Source organism: Antechinus flavipes, chromosome 4, assembly GCF_016432865.1.
Source record: "Antechinus flavipes isolate AdamAnt ecotype Samford, QLD, Australia chromosome 4, AdamAnt_v2, whole genome shotgun sequence".
NCBI classification, from domain to species: domain Eukaryota; kingdom Metazoa; phylum Chordata; class Mammalia; order Dasyuromorphia; family Dasyuridae; genus Antechinus; species Antechinus flavipes.
In genome coordinates this window covers 352566103-352588113 of record NC_067401.1, presented here as the reverse complement: position 1 = coordinate 352588113, position 22011 = coordinate 352566103, and the positions used below count along the sequence as shown (strand labels likewise).

The 22011-nt window shown below is 32.8% G+C and overlaps 1 protein-coding gene across 1 annotated transcript in view; it reads left to right on the top strand.

Annotated features, from left to right (window-relative positions):
* PRKN (parkin RBR E3 ubiquitin protein ligase) overlaps nucleotides 1–22011 on the top strand; it is a 1934491-nt gene that overhangs the window by 645939 nt on the left and 1266541 nt on the right. The window contains exon 4 of the mRNA XM_051998070.1: nucleotides 11370–11488. Within this exon, the coding sequence (XP_051854030.1) occupies nucleotides 11370–11488 (119 nt within the window). The remainder of the gene's footprint in view (nucleotides 1–11369; nucleotides 11489–22011) is intronic.

Sequence of the window (22011 nt, the reverse complement as noted above, 5' to 3'; positions counted from 1 at the left end):
AATCAAGAAGTAAAAAAAAATTAAGAAAGAAAACAAAAATGAAAGCAAACAGAACAGAAAGAGTGAAATTGCTATTTTGTCCACACTCAGTTCCCACAGTCCTTTCTCTGGGTGTAGATGGCTCTCTTCACCACAAGATTATTGGAATTTATCTGAATCATCTTATTGTTGAAAAGAGCCATGTCCATCAGAATTGATCATCACATAATCTTGTTTTTGCCATGTATAATGATCTCATTGTTCTATTCATTTTACTTAGCATCAATTCATATAAGTCTCCCCAGGCCTCTCTAAAATCATCCTGCTTATCATTTCTTATAAAATACTATTTCATAACAATCATATACCATAACTTAATCAACCATTCTCCAACTGATGGTCATCCACTCAATTTTCAGTTTCTTGCTATGTAGAACAATTTCTTAAGGAATATCAATGCATAAATTTTAAATAAAATACTAGCAAGAAAATTACAGCACTTTATCACAAAGATCATATACTATGACCAGGTGACATTTATGCTAGCAAGTAGCACATTAATATCAAATCAATATTATCATATCAATAAGAATAACAACAAAAATTAGATCATTATATTAATAGTTGCAGAACAGACGTTTGGCAAAATAAATATCCATTTATTTTAGATAACAAATATCCCTATCCATGAAATAGGGATTAAATAGGGATAATAAATATTTAAGGAATCAATTGGAGCATTTCTTGAAATGATGAGTAGTATCTACTAAAAATCAATAGCAAACATGAAGCTTTCTCAATAAGATCAAAGGTATAGCAAGAATGTCCATTATCACCACTATTATGAATATTGTACTAGTAATGCTAGCTAGACCAATAAGACAAGAAAAAGTAATCAAAGGGAAAAAAATAGGTAATGAGGAAACAAAACTGTCACTCCTTTCAGATGATAACATGCTATACTCAGAGAACACTGGAGAATCAACTGAAAAATAGCTGAAATAATAACTTCAGTAGAGTTGCCAGATGTAGACTAAATTCACACAAATCATTAGCATTTCCATATACTACCAACAGAGTCCAACAACAAGACATAGAAAAAGAAATTTCATTTTAAAATAACTGCAGACAATATGAAATACTCAGTAATCTGCCTACCAAGACATCAAGGATTATATGAATACATTTACAAAACACTTTTCATGTAAATAAGGATGGATATAAACAATTAGGGAAAGATTAATTGTTCATGGGTAGATCTTACTAATCTAATAAAAATGTCCATTCTACATATAATAGATGACTTATTTAGTGCCTTATTAGACAAACTACCAAAGAATTATTTTATAGAACTAAAAAACAACAACAAAATTCATCTAGAAGAGGAAAACATCAAGATTATTAAAAGAATCAATGAAAAAAATGAATAAAGATGACATAACAGTTACAGAATTCAAATTATGTTACAAAGGGGTAGTCATTCCAACTATTAGGTACTGGATAAAAAAAGAGTAATGGATCAGTGGGATAGATTGAGTACACAATACATAATAACAAATGACCATAATAATTTAGTGTTTGATAAACCCAAAGATTCAAGTTTTGGTGTTAAAACTCATCATTTGACAAAATATTTCTAGGGGAACTGGATGACAGTTTAGAAGAAATGAAACACAGTACAGTATCTCCCAACTTATAACAAGACAAGATCTAAATGGATAAATGATTTAAATGATCATTTAATAATTTAAATGATATCATAAGTACATTAGAGAAGCATGCAAAACTGTAACTGTCATATATATGAATAAGATAAGAGTTTATGATCAAGTAAGAGATACAGATGATCACAGGGTATAAAACATAATTTTTTATTACATGAAATTTAAAAAAAGGGTTTTGCACAAACAAAAGTAATGCAGCCAAAATTAGATGGAAAACAGAAACTGGGGGAAAGTTACAGCAAGTTTTTCTGATAACAATCATCATTCTCTGATAACAATCTCTCATTTCCTACTTGATACATGTAAATAATTGTTTTCAGAAGAAGAATTCATAATTATCAGCTGTCACATAAAAATGCTATAAATCCCACTGATAAGAGAAATACAAATCAAAACAAAAGGTATCACTTTATCTATACAAGACTGGGAAAAAATGAAAGTGACAAATTGTAGAGAAAATATGAAAAAATTGGGTCACTAATGCATTGTTGATGAAATTATGAACTATTTTAGACATTCTGGAGAATATTTTGAAATTGTCCCCTGAAAGATATAAAACTATGTATATCCTTTGATCCATTACTCAGTCTATAAACAAAGAGACCAAAGAAAACAAAAAGGAGCTATTTGCACATAATTATTTATTGTTAATGTCTGTTCCTTTATTGGGATTTTCTTGGCAAAGATACTGGATTGGTTTTCCATTTCCTTCTTCAGTTAGTTTTACAAATGTGAAAAGAGAAGCACACAGGTAAGTAAGTGTTTGAAGTCGGATTCTTCATGACTTCAGGCTTGGAACTCTTACCACTGTGCTACCTACCTGTCTAAAATACTTTACAGCTGCAAAGAATTGGAAAGTGTTGGGAAGTGTTGAGGAATGGCTGTACAAGTTCTGTTATATGATTGTAATGGAATAATGTTTTACTATAAGAAATGACAAACCATCTGGTTTAAAAAAGCAACAAACTGGGAAGACCTTTATGAACTGATGCAAAAATAAAGTGATTGGAATCAAGAGAACATTGTACAAAGTAACAGAACTATTTTAATGCTGTTTAAATGTGAAAGATTTAGCCATTTTGATGAAGACAGTGAGCCGAGACAATTTCAAAATACCATGACTTCCAGTGAGAGAACTGAGGAAATCTGAGTGCAGATTGAAGTATACTTTATAAAAACCTTTTCTTTAATTTTATTTTATTGCTTATGTTTTCTTTTGCAATATGGCCATATGGAAATATGCTTTGCATGACTTCACATGTATAATTAATATCAAATTGCTTTTATTTTCAAGAAGTTGGAAAGGATGGGAATAAGAAAGAATTTGGAATGATCATAAAATTTTTTTTACATGTAATTAGGAAATATTTAATGAAATAAATAAGGATATATATTTTTAAAAGAAACTTAGTTCCTCTTTAGCAAGTACAACCTTCATACATTCTCTACAACTCATGTTACATTAGAGATTTACCTGGGCATTGAGAATGCTAAGGGACTTGCTGGGGTAAGTCTTTGTCACAAATAAGATCTCTGGCATTAAAGTAAGACAGTTCAATTAAGGCCTCAGCTGAGCTCTTTCTTACTCTAGCTTTCTAGCTATCTACTTTGTCATACTGATTCTAATAATTTCAGATAGTAAAACTTACTTAAACTAATCAAATAATTATTATGCCTTTTATATGCAGAATTATGCTTTGACAGAAACCTGTGAAGTACAGATATTAAGTACATATAGACTCTGTCCTTTTGAAGTTAATAGTCTGTTGCTGACATGGACAGATAAGGAAAGAAACTCAAGTTGTGGTACTGTTGGTTAGGGAACTTCTAAGTGGGAACATTCCTCTATCAGCTCCATGGCATACTGTTCCTCTTATTAGTATGCACTAAAATACAAAATAGAAAGTACATAATTACTGGAAATGAAAAGAAGTTCTATGGAAGGTCCAAGTAAGAATAGATATTAGATTAGTGTTGAGGATGATGTCTTGAAAGTATGAAAAATGGAAGTGAGAAATAATTGGCCAAATAAGTTGAAGTGTAATATTAGAAAAATTTTAAAGACTAAACCAACCTTAAAATTAAAAATGAAATAACAGATCAGGATCTCTGGAAACTTGCCTCTTTTGTCACTGGGTAACATTTGATTAATAAATTACCAAAATGGGAGAAGGAGGTTTCTTTTTTTTTTCTTTCTTGGAGATGTGTAGTCATCTGAAATCTATATAATCTGAAATTGCTGGATAAAAAATTGACAGTCATTAAAATAAAACGTAAACATCTAAATGCAAAGTTATCTTTTGGAATATTGTACACATACTGTAATGATATTACCATTGATCAAAATATGTTTAGAATATATTTGGAATTGCCTTCAATGCTACCTTGTAAGTTATACAACATAACTAATTTTGTTTCATTTCTATGTAGTTATAAGAAATATTATTGCCCTACTTAGACACTCACCTTATTCACCTGAATTGATTCCAAATTGTTAGAATTACTTCTGAAAATTAAATCCATCCTCCAAGGATGGATTATCACTGAGGAGTATGTGAATAATAGCATCATCAGATTAAATAAATAACTAGCCATAATGATTCTCCAGAAACTCTCCTTTGGATGTTTGAGTTCTAGTGTGTTTGCTTAAAAAAAACAACAACACAAAAAAACATAGTAGTTATTTTTTCATAGTCATTCATCACACCTGTTTGTGGACATTAGTAAAGTATACCGAGTGTAAAAGTCTACATTTAATACAGATCAATACCTTATTTTCAGTCCTAGAGAGTTATTTAGAGAGTGAAGTAGTTAATGGATTTGCTTAGAGTTGAGGCTGCTAGGTAGTACAGTACTTGGAATGCTAGGCCTAGAGTCAGGAAAAAATATTTACCTCAGTTCAAGTCTGGCGGCAGATACTCATTAGCTGTGTGCCCCTGGCTAAAGCAAACTCTGGCTTCATATCCCTCCACTACACTTAACATTCACATTCTAAGTGATGTTGCTATATTCTCTTAAAAATAAAACTTAATATCTTCTCTGACTAAAACATTTTTAAAATTCTAATTAAAAATAGAGTCAGTTAAATATGAAGTTAATGGTGACACAAACTATAAAAACTGAGCTTATCTTATATCTATGTTTTCACTGCATTTTTCTGATCCACTTATTAAAATAATGCTAATTAGGCTACTTTGGGCATATTTACTTCTTAGTAATTTGACATTATTCCAACCAATTCATGTTAAGATGTGGTTTTGTTACTCCATAAGATTGCAAATCTATCAATTGCTGTTTGTATGAACATGCATAAAGACATATGTATGACTATCTTTTATTATCAATAAATTTGATAAAAGGAATTTCAACCTTGAAAAAATTTGTCAGATGATATCCATTATACCTTCAATTATTTCGTTGAAATCAATTGGAAAGCAAGATTTGACTTTCCTGGAATATATCTATCCATTAAAACAAGCCTCACCTGTTTCTTAATATTGTTAAGTATGTATCATAGAAGTCACTTCAGCTTTGTAAATTCTATCACTATAATCATTTATCTAATGTCAAAGTTATGATATATATATATATATGTATTAGAGTTTAAGCAATTTTATTGATGCACATTTAAAAATTTTAGGAAATAAGGATTTGCTTAAATCCTTTATTGGAGCTATTTAAAAATATATATGTAAGTTAAATTAATTTCTGAGTAAGGAATTTATGACACTTATCTAAGGAGTTCTTAATTTATAAAGTTTTCTTGATAAAGAAGTCTAGTCCAAACATTAGCTAGTTAATTTCTTAAGTCCATCTTTTGATTTTGAGTCCACGCTTCCCTAAAATATGTCTGATTTTGATCTAGACAATTAACAAGCCTGTACTAAACATGATTATGCATCAGCAATATGATGACTCCTACCTACAGTAGAAAATAGACCAATGAAGTGACTTCAAATATCAAACTGAAAAATATTTTGCAGAAGCCTCTAGGCCAACCCAATTTTAAATCATCCTAAATGTGAAAATCTACACAACCTCATAAATTCTTCTGCCTTCTTTAATGTCCCATTCCAGTCTTTAGCAATCTTCACTGAGACAGATCTTTTTATTTTTTCTGTCATCAACTGGTCCCTTCTTCCTACAATTCATACCTGTTTCTTCTTGTCTGAGCTGCCTAGAAAAGTTAGTGCTCATCAGCTGCTTAATATAGTCCATTATATTAAATTCTGGTTTTTACCCTTTTTTGTTCTAGGCCAGGAATTCTTAGCTTTTTAGTTTTATTCATTGGCTGGCAGATGAAGCATATGCATCTCTTCTCCAGATATGTTTTTAAATGTATAAAATAAAATCCCTAATATTGCAAAGAAGACCAATTACATTAAAGCACTATATCAAAATACTTCTAAAAAATAGTTCTCAGACTCATGGTAAAAATCCCTTGCTATTAGGAATTTCCACATTGGTTGATAAAGTGTTTAAATGAGGTTTCATTTCTTTACTTTGATGTCTTTTCTCTTGTTGATAATCAGAAAATTCTTGAATATTTATTCTTTTGTGTTTATATACATACATATACTCAATGTATCATATATATGTATACATATATTTTTAAGATTATTTTTATTAATTAATTAATTTATTATATTTTTATTTCTTTTATTTTCAAACTACATGTATTTTTTAACATTTATTTAAAAATTTTTTTGAGTTCCAAATCTCTCCCTTCTTTCTCCTCCTACCTCATCCATTAAGAAGGCAAATATATTTATTTATATAGTGCATAAGATTTTTGTCACAACTGATTCCAAAAGGATGTGAGGTGATATATAAATTAAAGTATTATAATGATAAAAATGTAAAGATAAAACTGAGCAGAAAGGCATATGAGGGAAGAATTTTTTCCAACTGAGTTTTGTCCAATTCAACAAGTATTCATTGTACAATGTGCAAAACACTGTTAAATACTAGGTATACATGTACAAAATGAAAAGTAGTGCTTGCCCTTAATGAACTCATATTCCGTGAAAGGAAGGACATAGAATATGTTCACAGATGAAAAAAAGAACAACAAAACCAAACCAAACCGTTGATTTAAAGGATGTCTAAATATTGGAGTCATCAGAAAGGATTTCCCGTATGACTTGGCACAGGGATTGAGCCTTGAAGGAAATTTGAGGGAAGCTAAGGATTCTAAGCAGAGTAGTAAATAACTTTTTGCAGTTGAGTTGAATACATTATAACACTTGAGGCAATAAGTTTAGGTTCAATTATTTCTCATAGTTAAAATTTTAAAAGAAATTTATCAGGCTATTTTATTTTCATTGCGAAACAACATAGCAGAAGAATTAGAAAACCCAAGTTCTAAGACTTTCCCATAATTTCCCTATTAAAATGCAAAATTGAGAAGAAAATATGCAAATTATATATGTGTATATATATGTCTAATATTTTATAGTAGACTATACTATTAAGTACATTCTAACAGCAGCAATATTCCTCTACATATGTGACTTAATGGTTCATGAAGCTGATTATAAATTCTTGAAGTTTGTAATTGAGTACTCTTTCTATTAGGTTGTACCAAGCTTGAAAGCATGAACATCGGGATAGATTATTTGCTTATTTTCTGAGGACCATCACTGACAAATCCCCAGGTCTATCTCAGCCTTGAAAGTTTGTCCTTACATGGTTTATTAATTTATTTATTTTTGACTATAGAAACACATGCAGATCATCTACAAAGGTTTGGAGGAAGTACTATCTGAATCAGTGGAAATACTGGTTATAAAGTCAATGAGAATTTTATTTTTTTTTTTGTTTTTATTTTTTAAAAACAAATAGCAAAATCTACCATTGAAAATTATGGGATTTCTAACCTCATGACATTTATGATTTTATTGAATTCATCAAAAAAAATTTACCTCATTGACTTATTTGACTATTCATAGTTTTCTACTGGAAAAATAAAAGTCTAAATTCATGAATTTTGGCTTTAAGCCTAGCAATTTATTTCTAACTTACTGTTTCCTATCTTCCACACTCTCAAGGTTTTTCTTGCCAGAGGAGGAGGTTTTGCTGATGCTTTCAAAATAAGTTAACAACAACAACAACAAAAAACCAAGTAGCAACAGCAATAAAAAAATCAACAGTTTCATTGCTTGATAAAGCATAATTGTGTAGAAATATCCAAGACAATTGGTAACTCCTAGCCAAAATTATTTAGGGCGAGATCATCAAAATTATCCCAAAGGAAATAGTTGCTTGCTAATGGTAGTTCAACAAAGGATGTGCCTAGAACAGCTAATCTTTTAGGGACTGCTTGCTATATGGCAAGGTCATTCTGTAGGAAGTAAAGTACTTTACTCTTTATCATGTTGGAGACATGAAATCGTTTAGCTAAAACTATGATGACCCAGTGGACATCAGTTGCTGTGAAAAGTTTTAGCTGCATTTTGTTTGTTTGCTGAGGCAGTTGAGGTTAAGTGACTTGCCTAGGGTCACACAGCTAGGAAGACTTAAGTGTCTGAGGTCATATTTGAACTCAGGTGCTCTGGACTTCAGGGCTGGTGCTCTATTCACTGCGCCATCCAGCTGCCCCAGCTGCATTTCTTTATTTTTATTTGTTGGCAAATTATCAGAATTAGTCTTCTTTTCCTAACACTTGGTGATGTGAACTAGTATACATTAGCTATTTTATTTTGTTTTCCCCAGTTTTCTTTTGGACACTGATATTGTTTTCTGCTCTCACTCATGTTTTCCTACCCTTTGAAAAAAAATCTTAGATAATATATTGTTAATTTAAATTAAATCCATCAAAATGTATCTGAATCAGTGGAAAATACTGCTTACAAAGTTTTTCAGTGATATTTTCATTAAGTTTTAAGTGTAAATGAGTCATTTCAATCTGTTGTGAAGTAAACTTTAAACAATAATTCAAATCACCTATATCACTTATATCTGTTATATTTGTTTGGACAATTAGATCACTAAAAAATTGAATTGACAATTGGTCTCTTTGTAGTTCTAATAATGAGTATTGGTAAAAAAGAATGAAGAAAAGAATTTAAGGGTACAAAAAAGTAGCGAAATGTATAATAATCCCTTTCATCTTAAGGGAGTTAGAGACAGAGCTCCTTTGTGATTTGGAAAATCTGTATAAAACTTTTTTGCTATCCTTTTGTAGCAGTCTGAATTACTATGGTATTAAAAGATAAGGTATGTTCATGTTATATAATATAATAACTATATTTTATTCAGTTTGAGTTTCTAAAAGATTTTTGTGTCTTCTGATGGTCTTTATGTAATATCTGTGGCTTCCACGAAATTCTCTCCAAAAGTCCATTTAATTTTTTATGGTGACCCATTATGTATCAAAATTGCAACAGGGAAAGTTGCATTGTGGAAGGGATAGTTCTTTAAAATACTGACTAGATTTACATAATGTGCTGAATGACTTCTTAGCTCTTCAATATTACTTCTGGCATGTCCATATACAGCTTCTGAGATAGATATAATCTTAGGTTTGCCTGAAAGAACTCCAGGGTCATAAGAAGTCTGATTACCACTGTATTCTGTCATGGGAGTGTCCCAGCCCTTTTGTCTGTCCTTTACTTGTGTCCTCAGCCAGCAATGTAAAGGTGTAGTAGTAGTAAAAGTGAGAAGCCCAAGAGGGTTCCTTAGTGCATCTTTTCTTGACTCTCTTTTATGACCAAATTCATGGGACCAGCTGTCTCAAGCTTGGAGTTTGAAATTTGCAGTAGCCAGTAATGGCCTGACCTTGATCTTCCTCCCACTGACTATTAATCTCTAGATCGGCCTTCACTCTGGAAAGCAATCTATAATAGATTATATGTCATCTTGTATACTTCCAGGGCACACACATTGGCACTTGGTCATTCAGAATAACTTTCACAAGGATTGTAGTAAGAGGTTATAATCTGTTGAAATGCAAGAATTTTCTAGCCTTTCACATCTTGCTTAGGTACATCATTAGCAGAAACAATATTGCAGATATTGCTTTGCCCCTCTGGCAGAGGGAAGTGCCATTGGGTACCTGCAATTTCAGAGATGTTTCTTTAATATTGTAAAATGTTCTGAAAAGGTTTTTCCAATAAAGTTAGTGTCTCTGGAGCCAGTCAGTCCTCTTTTGAAAGAATTTCCTTTTTCCTGTTTAACCTTATGAAAATCATAAAATTTGCTTTGTCCATTGGTGCTTTAATGTCCAGGACTCCTCCTCCCCATTTCATTTTCATAGAAGCATGCTCATTACAAACATTGCCATTCGTCTGACCTGTCCAAATGTTGGCTGATGCAGATTCTGTCTTTGGAAAATCACAAAGAAGAATGTTCCTGGAATTCATTCATTGTGAATGGATGATATTTTCTCTTTGCTTGTTGGCTTGTCTTATAGAGGTATGAATCAAGCAAGAGAAAATATCTTCTATGTAACTGAAAAACCCGTTGATCCATCCTGCAAAGTGAAACATGCAAACTTGAATATATTGAGTATTCAGACACTTGAAGTATACAGAAATGTCCAAAATGGCATGCTTTTTCTTTCTCTTTCATATTCTCTGAGTATGTATTTCTTTCTCTGAGTTTGGGGTAGGGGGAGATGTAGGCTGGACTTGATTCAGGCAAACGTGATATTTAAACTATCTAACTTAATAGGGTAAGAATATTTAGTGAGGACACAGAATTGATTGATTACACATCTTGGACATAGCTTACCTGATTGTGATGTCTGGTGTTAGGGAAGGACCTGCAAACTTTTCCTACAGTAGCTACATTTTTTTTTTTTGTATCAAGAATTCATATGACATGTATCTGGTAAAGTCAAGTTCACCATAGAAGAGACATAAAAAGAGTTCTTTTTTATTACAAATGTGATTATCCACTCTCCCTGCTTCCTATCATATCATCTAAGGTGGAAATGATATGGTATGCTTATACGTTTCTGTTTCTCTCTTCAATTGCAATTCTAGAAAGAACTATAATTTTGTGGAATTTTTTTATGCAGAGAGGGCTCTAGAAATGTACATTATTTATTCATTTTATTAGCCACTTCTGCTAGCTGGGGTTAGCTCATTATATGTCTTGTATCACTTTATGTTGAAGTTTGTGGTCATGCTATTGGAAATCCTTCAGGGAAAATAGCATTGTGTAATCAATATTCCCACTCTGAGAAGTGGGGTTTACTTTTCAGTGAAAGTGGGGTATTAAGAGGAGAAGTGTACATCAATTAAAATTGAGAACAGAGCCATGAAATAAAAATCAACATTTGTAGGCTACTTAACCTAGTCTCAAAATTTCCTAACCTTATCTAAAATATCAGGAAGAGGCAATGTATTTAATTCCAGTTTTTCTTGAAATGTACTTGGCCAGTAATCATGACTAGCTTTACAATTTACTAGTTTTACTGGATAAGTCCTATTCATCCTGCCCCCTAAAAAGGAAGTAGGTCTTATTCTTTTATACATAAAACTTGATTTTCTTTATTAAAATGCTGGGGTTTTTAATTGTGATATCTAATGTGTGTTTTCAATAATTCCTGAAGAATTAACTTTGCAATTTTCTTCAATCAAACTTCCTAAAGAAAGTCTTCTTAATTTGAATCCAGTACAGATTGGATGTTCTCTCTGTTTTTTTTTTTTTTTCCAACAGATATACCTACTTATAACAGCTTCTATGTTTTCTGCAAAGGAGTCTGTCAGAGTATTCAGCCAGGAAAACTCAGGGTACGGTGCAGCACCTGTAAACAGGCAACCCTGACCTTGGACCAGGTAAGGAAAGGCAGTATCCTAAAGGATACTTTCATATATATATTTCCATATAATTATTTCAGTGTGACCTACCCCATTTTCTGTTGTATTGTCTGGTTGAGTTTAGGACATAGTTGCCATTTTTTTTTTTTTTTTCATGATTCTGTGCCTTTTCGTTAGCTGTTTGCCATGCCTGAAATTCCCTCCATTTTAATTTTTGTCTCCTAGTTTGCCAGGATTTCTTCAGAGTCGACTTAGATTCACTTTCTAAAATGATACCTCTCTTGATCTCATTAATAATAGTGTCTTAGGTCTTATATTACCACGAATTTCCCTGCATATATCTTGTATGTACATAATTGTTTACATGTTGTCTTCCCTATTAAAATGTTAACTCCTGCAATGGAGACATGGTTCTTACCTTTCTTTGTATCTCTAGTGCTTACCACAAAGCCTGGTACCCATCTTTTTCAAACTATCTCATTAGTGGTAAGAGCATTTTAATCTGTCCCTCATGCAGGGGAAGCTAGCTTTCCATAAAAGATATTGAGACATTTATCATCAAAACTCAGTTGCCTCAGAAAAATATGATTGACTTGTTAATATCCTCATCATAAAACAGCCATGAGGAGCTCAAGCAGCCAAAGCTTGAGTTTGTCTGGTATGTAAAGACAGTTGACATAGACAAGTGAACTTTGTTTAGTTGAATCAACTTGAGATGTCTACCTTCGAGCCCTTTCCTTATTGAATATCATTCTTCTGTGTTAGAGTTCAAATGTTGGAGTTTGTTCTTCTCAAAGCACAGCCGGTTTAGAGGCTTGGAGCCCTTCAGATGTCTCCAAATCCAAAGGTTCTGTCCTTCAGCCTCTGACTCTGCTTTCTTCTGCCTCCAACCAAGACAGAGATGGAAGGTCTCTCTTATCTCCTTCTGGGGAGCCCAGCCACCAACTTGACGCGGAGAGAGGGCTTCTGGTGTAGCTCCACTGAAATCCGTTAAAGTGTTCTCTGCACAAGAGTCGTTTCTTTCGAGTCCAGCGCGATCAGCCAGCCAAGAGGAAAAAATGTATTCTGGAATGGCTGTCTCGCCTTATATGTGAACCTTCTGAGAGAATGGGATTATGGGTTTTCTCCCATAGTGCTCTCTGGCCCAAAGAGCTTTAAGGTGTGGACTCCCTTGAGTAAAGGTGGGAACACAAGCCTTGTCTTGATTAGTTCTACTTAGTACCTTGTTTCAGGTTCTGGCCAAAACAACTTCTTGTAAGATTAGATCAACTCTAATTACTTAGCAGTTAGTAAGGATTCCAACACTTCTGCTTTTCTTTTTTTTTTTTTTAAGTGTTGAATCACTTTGTTCTACTATTGAACCAAAAGTACTGACAGACTGATGTAACTCAGCCCTAGTCCAGAGCAGCCTGTGAGACTCTGCCTTGTCTTTACAATTCAGCATTCAGGAAGTACCTTTCTGATCAAAATCTGTGCTAGGTAGTGCAAAATGACAAATAGTTCACAAAGAAGACACCAGAGATGCAAAAACATATCTCCCCCTCATCTCCAACAAAGAGAAGAATAATAATAATGAATTTATTATTCAACATTATTATGGGACATAATTTATATTTTATAAAATTATAGCTAGGTAGATAGATGCTACATTATGGATATCATGAGAATGAATAGACAAAATTGCAGTGAATATTTTAATATTGTTGTAAAAGGGAACTTTGATCTCTGTAGAGCTGGGGGGGAAAACAAAGCAATGTAATGCCCTTTATGGTGACCTTAAATAATGTTAACTAGTTATAGGATTGTACAATAGTGTTTTCATATATGAAAATATGTATTGTAGCATTATTTATACCAGAGTTCAAATATATTTATACCAGCATTCAAATCATGCCTCTTCTATTTATTATTAATATTACTTTGGGCAAATCATTTTTTTTTGCAATATTTTTAATCTCCTTATCTGTAAAATAAAGAACTGGAGTAGAAGTTTTCTAAGGTTCCTTCTAGCTATAAATTCTATGGTTATAATAAGGCACCAAAATTCTGAGAATGTGTGAATATTGCTTTTTCCTCATTTTGTTTTGAATTATTCAGATATTAGAAAGAAGGGAGAAATGGCAATGTTTTGGAGGGCAGGATATTTTTTTTTTTAGTTTTAGAAATAAGTAGTTATTTTCTGTCTCTACAAATGTTCAACACATTAAGGAATGGAAATATATTTTTGGAAAAATAGTAGTACACTTAAGTTAAGTCAACAAAAAAGACTTATGTAAACCATGCAAACGTCATGAAGCTTATGAATTCTGTTTTCCAGTTTCTTGGTTAATTATATATATTATATAAATAAATATATACAATGTCTACTGTCCTAATTCAGCTTGAATAAGAAGAATGTGTAGTGGAATGTGTGATGAATTTACTTGATTCAGAAAATGTTACAAAATAAGGAAAATATTAGAGAGGTGATTAGATGAGACTTTTTGTCCAAAGTTTCTAAAACTTCCCTCATGGCTGATTTATGTTCCACTTACTAGTTTATGTGGTTCTTTGAAGTATGTTCATCTAAGCTGCTTAGCTTTGTTATAACATGATGGTAATTGAGATGAAGGTGGAGATTGCAATAACTTTATAAGCAAAGCACAGCTCTCGTCCATTAATAGCCATTGGCTGCCTGGATGTCATTAATAATCTGTCTTCCATTGATTATTCATTCATTCAACCAACAACTATTCAGTGTCTACTCTGTGTAAAGTGTTGTGCTAGGTACTATAGAGGGATACAGAGCTAAATAAGATTTTGTTCCTACCTTCAGGGAGTTTGTTTATGCTTATGTTTATATATAAGTAATTCAGATTGTGGTATGAAAGCTTAATGAACTATTAAAGATGAGAAAGGAAGTTAGAAGTAAGAGAGGAATATTGACTAAGTGGAGCTTATCAGTTTGGAAAAACAGAAAGACACAAAGGCAAAAAATATCTTCTTTATGCATGAATGATAGTAGTTTCTTTTTGAACTGGGTTTTCCAAATCTGTTTATTACAAATCACTTTCCACTATTCTAAGGAATAATATCTCTGGGATACCTCATCTGCACTGGGGTCCTCTATATCCTTTGCCTCCCTTAGGAACTGTACATATAATTAATTGACTGACAGTTTGAGCTGTTTCTCCACAGGCTGCTCTACTCAAGTCATTCATATATTTGTTCGATAGTCACCAAGCAGTTCTAGGAATTGAGTTTTCTAGCTCATATGCAATGAGTTTTCTGGTCATATGCAAATCAGATGCTGGGGAATTATGCTTGGATCCTTTTCATAATGAGTAAATAGTATCTTTGAGAGATTGCTTTTTCACAACGTTTCACAAGTATCCTTGTTTCTACCTCTTTCTACCATCAAAATTTCCCATCAGTTTTGTGAAGAAAATATTTACTTCTATGCTTCTGTGGATTTGTGATCTCATTAATGCAGGTGTTCCCTTGACCAATGAAATGTACAACTTACCCTTTCTTTCTCTTTCTGCATGATGCTATCCATATCCTTTTTATAAATCCTTCATGTAAGATTTATCATGCCTTTATATTTTGGAGAACTTTTCTCTAAATCTTTTAACATTCTCTCATTACCAATGTACCCCCAAATTGTGTGAAGATAGTAGTGTTTGTTTTATAGCCATATAACATCACTGGGAGAATACTCTTATTAAAAAGATGGGTTTTTATGCTTGGGAACAGCTTGAAATCCTTTGGAAAAATGTTAAATCCAACCTGCTGGCTTCTTCCTCTTTAATTCCATGCTTTGCTCATGGCCTTTCTCTATTGCTTATTCAAAATGGATGGGTTACCACACTACTTCATACAATTGTTTGTTCAACTGCACGTCATTCACAATCTAGATAAAAGTACATTTTAATTCATGTGTTTTTTCTGTCCTAATTATGTGGCCAATCTCTTATGTGTTCCTGGACTCACTGAAGATGATCTGTAGCATTTTAATACAATTAACACAATGTCATCCACAAACCTGATTAACTTGAAGTCTCCACCATTCATTTGTGGATAATCCCATGAGGGATGCTCATGGTGTCCAATATCTTTGGCCAACACTTGAATTTTGCTTTGTTCTATTTTGCTAAAAGCATCTTTATTAGCTGGCTAATAAGGTAAAAGATACACTAGACCTGGAGTCAGAAGGAACTGAGGGACAAAAGGGAGAAGGATAGGGAGAGGGACAGAGGGAGAGAGAGAAAAGAGACAGAAAAAAGGAGGGAGAGAAAATGAGAATTAACAGCTTTGTAGCTCCCAGGCACTTAACCTTTATCTGTCCCTGTTTTAGCATCTACCTCTAAGGATTATTGTAAAGATGAACTGAAAGGTATTTGTATAATACTTAGCTCAGCATCCGACACAAAGTAGATTCTTAATAAATGTTTGTTTGCTTCCCCTTTCCTTTGTACACAATTATCTTGGTCATATCTATCAAAGATTCTTATATAATCATTACACACCCACACAAACAACAAAAACAAAAACAAAAACAAACCCTCTTTTATGAGGAACTTCATCAACAAGAGTTTCACATTTTTCAGATATGGAAACTGAGGCTCTCATTTGCTAACATAAATAGTAGATCTGAATAGAATCTAAGTTTTGTAGCCAGTGTTCTTTCCTTTACACCACTGTGACAAATTAATTTATTTCACAAGTTTTATATAATATGTATATGTATATGCAATACTTGAGATTTCATATGAAAAACAAAATCTATTTTCCTCACTGCTAATCTAAGATGCAATCTCTGCTAAACCAAGATTTTCCCTATTCAACATCTTTTTGCCTTTACTTAGGTTGTTAGATTTCAGTAGAAACAAAAACGAGAGAATTATTGCCTCCTAGAAGTTTGGCTGAATTTTGCTCACAATCATTCTAATTACTTTATCTCAAACAGAACTTTATCTTTGCCACTCTAATGAGATACTGTGCCAGGGAATAATATTACAGCTAAAAGGTTTCTGATGAGAAATGAGGCAATAAATAGAAAAAGATGTAAAGTGCCTAACATGATGGATTTTATTTGAAATGGGCTTATAGATTGGGAACAATTTATGTGGTGAACTATGGTAAGAAATATAGCTTAAATATATAATTGTTCCCAAAACTTAATATTTGTTGCAGATTAATTGTTGGTCAGGAGAATCAGCTTAATTCTTTTAATAACAAAACTTACTCTCACATCTGTGTAATAAAATTTTATCTTTTAAAGACCCAGACAATTACTTGCTTAAGTGTTCCTAAACTCACCATTCTGCTTTAATATAATAATTTATATTTCCTAAATTTATGTATTTCCCTGCCATGTGCAGTAGATTTGGTAATTAGATGCTTCAGAAGTTTCTTAGGGAAATTTCTAATTTGCCAATAATGCCTTACCATTTGGCAGCTCCTCATATTTCTGAATTGGAATCTTATATGAATATATTAAGATTGTGGAATCACAAGTGATGAACACTCATACACACACATTGATAGCAAATAGAGATACTTGTGTCTCCCCTTCTTCAGGTACAGAAAGACCAGTGTCAGCTTTTGGCCGCTTTCCAAGGCAACAAATAGACTCCTTGTTATTGCACTGAGTTGGCTAATTCCTTTTGAGAGAAAGATAATCTCACATGAACCTAGAGGAAATCAGAACTTTGCAGGGTTCTATATTTCAAATGAGAAACTTTCCCATACTTTTCTTATGCTCTTTAGGGCAATAGGAACCCAAAGTATTCCACCCCCATGCCTGATGGAGAGAAAGTCTACATTATTCTTTTTCTTTATATTCTTTAGCCTTCCCCCTTCCTTTCTTCTTCTCCTTCTGGTCTTTCCTTTTCCCTTTTTTCTTCTCTGTTCCTTTCCATGTTTATGATTCTTTCTCCTGTTCAGATCTAATTTGCTAATCTGGAAGGATAGTTAGTTTTGTCATCAGCAAGTCTTGGAAAGTCCTCACCACTAACTCAAAAGCCTTTCCCATCACAAGGAAACACTTGTGGCTGCTAATCCCTAGAGCCCTCAAGTTCTGTTCTCATGATACTGCCTCCTATGCTGTGACAACTTGTTTCTTTATGTTCCCTTCTTCAAGGACAATGACCCTAGCTCTCTTGTCCTTGACATGTTTGTTTGACTTGTTCTGTCTGCAAAATGATTTTTTTCAGTTAAAATATTAGACAGAGTATCTACCATTCTTTCTCAAGGTATTCAAAAAATGTATTGGTGAAAACTGAAGATAAATCTTTTAAAATAACATGAAATCTCTTGTTTCTCCACTACCACTCTCATACTACTGTTGTTGCTGCTGTAATTGCTAGTTACAGAGGTAGTTTTCATTTATGTATTTTATAAATACTCTCCAACTGAATCCTCATAACACACTGACAGATAGGTGCTATTATTAATCTTTGTTCTACCTAATTCTTTCTATTCCATTCATCTACCCACTTGCTTTTAATAATAAGTTCTAAGAATGATGATTGATGCCAGAAGGTGTCCATAGTTTTTTATTCTAAGGCTAAGAATTCTTTTCATTTGTTTTTTTCATTTATTCATTCATTCCACCTACATTCAGTGCAGGCATGTAACCAAAAAAGAAAAATCCCAGAATTGCAATTGTGACCACATCAATGATATTTTAACCCCATGTTCCACCAGCATTTCCAGAACAGTGGGCTGCAGAATACCCAAAGTAAATTCTATTGTTTCAAAAAATAAAAACTGATATGGAAGAGTAGGTCAGCCTCCTCAAAGGGGGCATATCTACTGTTTGATTAACAGTACTAGTGGCAGGAAGTGGTAGTGAAACTACCTGTATTCTTGAGTATCAGAGGATTTGATGTTATTTTTGCTAGCCTGACAATTAAACATTTCACACACCTCCTGAAGGCATAAGATAGGAGTTGTAATTAAGATGATCTGTTATGATCTTCATCCACCTGGGAACTGCCTTGTAATAAAATGATCACTGCAGTGATTACCAGTGCTGCCTGTCTTGATAATAGCTATGAAAATGTATGTTATAACATTAATTTTTTAAAATGTTGAGTTCTGAATTCTCTTTCTCTTGCAAGCTCCTTGCTTGCAATTGCTCTTGCAATTATTCTCATAAAGTTATGCATTTTTTATTGATCAGATTGCTCTCCTCCCTCCCCCAAAAAAAAGCAAGAAAAAAAATAAGAAAAATTAAGTGAAAAAATATGCTTCAATCTTAAATCAGAATTCATTTATTTCTCTGGAGGTAGGTAATGTGGTTTAATATGGAACCTTGGAAGACAATAGCCAATTCTTTTTATGTTGGCTTAAAATTTTCTATCATAACAATGACTCAAAAGTTGGGTAATTGTGAGTGCTTGAGGAACCAAGCCTTAAGTTGCCTTAAGGCATCCCATAGTTATTCTTCTTTCAATTGACAAGAATGTGTTCATTAAAAAAAAAAAAAATTATAGTATTTTGTTTTTCCAAATATATACAAAGATAGTTTTCAACATTTCCTTTTGCAGAATCTTGGGTTTCAAAATTTTCTCCCTCTCTTATCTCTTCTTCCTCCCTAACATAGCAAAGAATCCAATATGGGTTAAACATTTCTAATTCTTCTAAATGTATTTCCATATTTGTCATGCTGCACAAGAAAAATCAGTTCAAAAAGGGAAAAAAAAGGTAAGAAAGAAAAATAAAAGCAAGCAAATAACAAGAACTGTAATGATAAAAGGTGAAAATACTATATTCAGGCTCCATACTTCTCTATCTAGATGTGGATGGCACTTTCTATCCCAAGTCTATTGGAATTGCCTTGAATCTTTTCATTGCTGAAAAAAGTCAAATCCGTCACAGTATCACATCACATAATCTTGTTATTAGTGTGTACCATGTTCTCTTGGTTCTTCTCACTTCACTCAGCATCAATTCATATAAGTCTCTCCAGACTGTTCTTAAATCATGTTCATTCTTTTACTGTCTCATGTATTAGCCACAATTCAAGGGAATTAATTCTTGCCACAAAGACACAGAATTTCAGAATTGGAGTGGTTTTGGAGTTCATCTGGTCCAATTCATTTTTGCTTGCATCCCTTCTACATAAAGTAGTTATGCAATGTCTTTTGAAAAACCTTCAAAGAATAAGAATATGCAGCTTCCTTATAAAAACCATTTTACTTTTTTACAAAGCTTTAAGCTGAATTTTTGTCCAAGGTACTTTGTTCTACTCCAGAGCCTAAACTCTTCCAAACAATAACTTTTCAAATACTTAACATATTTCTTTTAATCTTCTCAAATTGAAATATATATTCTTCCTTTTCACTGAGCTCATATCATTTTCTCTCATTTTCTCATTCTCTTGGTTGTTATCTTGTGAATACATTTCCTCCTATCAAAATTCTCCCTAAAATATATTTTTCTCTTGAAGCGCTAGTGTTTCAAATGTAATCTGACCAGAAAAAATTATAATAGGACTTTCAGCTTCTTAAATTTGGGCATGATACAGTGCAAAATTGTATGTCCCTTGTATATGAGGAACAGTTGTTATTTTCAAGATTTTACTGATTTTATTATACTTGTTAGATACTATATAAGGTTAGGGTTACTTGGGAGGTCACTCCTGAAATGGTTAAGACATTAGATTTAGGTCCATATTTCTCTAGGCTTCTGAAGTGCTATTCATATTTAATACTGGGAAGAATAAGAGAGAAATGGTCAACAAAAAATGGGAGCAGATGCCAAGAAAAACCACTGTGACCAAAGCTTGTGTTGTTTTCTAGGACAATTTCAATTTTATATTCGTTAGATTTTTTATAAAATACAGTTTATACTCTAGTGGAATTGGTAGAGGAAGTTCAACAACCCTAGAATTTGATTTAGGACAGATCTGAATTCAATTGCACTTAACATGTTTTATAACTATGTGAGTCCAGGAAAGAAATATGTAACTTGCTTTGTGAATGAGTGCATGTCATTTCAAAATTAAAAACTTCTGTATAAATATTTTTCATACTTAAGGGTTTAGTATTGGAATCCATTCTTAGGGAATATATGCTACCATTTTGCTTCTGCATCTGGGTCTGTTTTAGATGCCCGTTTTAGGCATCAGAATAACAATGTATGAATAAAGCAATACTTATTATAAAATGCCACCATTGTGTGTCTAGTTAATTCTGCATGTCACTACTGAGCAAGGAGACACTGTGTGAATGTAACTGATATGTGTATCTATTTGACCTTGAGGAAGACTTATTAAAATCTTATTTGGATTAAGAATTAGTTTGGTCCAATAGGTTAATTTAGTTTTTCTTTGCATTCAAAGTAAAGAATTCAACAATCTAATTGGGAACAAATGAAAATGAATTTCATAGTCTTATCCTGTTCCATAGCAGATACTTTATCTTAAAAAATGAATATATTAGCTAGCATGCCTTTGCTTTAAAAAAAAAAAAAAAAAAAAAAAAAAAAAAACCTGGATTAAGAAAGTGGTGTAGATTTAGACCTAGATGTGTTTTCAGAGTTACAGGAAGGAGCTATTTTACAAAAAGTATTTGTAGTTATGCATGCATGGTGTCTTCCATCTGGGAATATCAAACTACTTTGAAAAATGCATCATTAAGCCGGATGGGAAATGGAGAGGTTAATTGACTTTACTTAGGTCACACAGTGAGACAGGAGCCAAACTGAGAATTAAGTCTAGGAATCTTGATTTTACTTCTTATTGCAACTGCTCAGTGATACCCTGCCTGCATAAACTGGACCATAGTGCTTTTCCTGTTGGAGCTGAGGGAGGAAATAGAGACTCTACGTGGGGTCTTTCTTTAAAAAACAGTACATTTCCCAAATTGACATATAAAAAATAAAATCAAAAGCCCCACCATAATCAACTACCAAGAATATTGTGCTCTCTCTCTCTCTCTTTCTTTCTCTCTCAAACACACACACACACACACACACACACAGACACACACACATCCCATTTTAATTTTGTATTAGCTTCACAATCTATGCGATGTTACTATAAATATCATTTTCTTAATTTTTATAGGTGAGAGAAATTGGGCTCTTAGAGATTTAATAACATACATAAAGCCACACATTTCTTAAGTGTTTTTAGCATAATTTTAATACAGACTTCCAAATACTATTGCCATATTCTGTCCACTATTCCAAGCTATCAAAAAGTAAGGGCAGAGGAGGGAACAGTATCCTTTGTCCTAAAGGAAGGAAAGTCCTAAAATGAAAAAGTGATGGTTTAGACAGGAAAATACAGTCAAAGTTCGTAAGAGAAGCACAGTTATTTTGATCACTTTTTAAAATAGCTCTGTGTGTGTGTGTGTGTGTGTGTGTGAGAGAGAGAGAGAGAGAGAGAGAGAGAGAGAGAGAGAGAGAGAGAGAGAGAGAGGGAGAGAGAGAGAGAGAGACATGGAGAGAAAGAGAGAGAGAAAAAGAGAGAAAGAGAGAAAGGGAGAGGGAGAAGAGAGAAAAGGTGTGTGTTTAAATATACTTGATGGTTGATTATGGTGGATTTT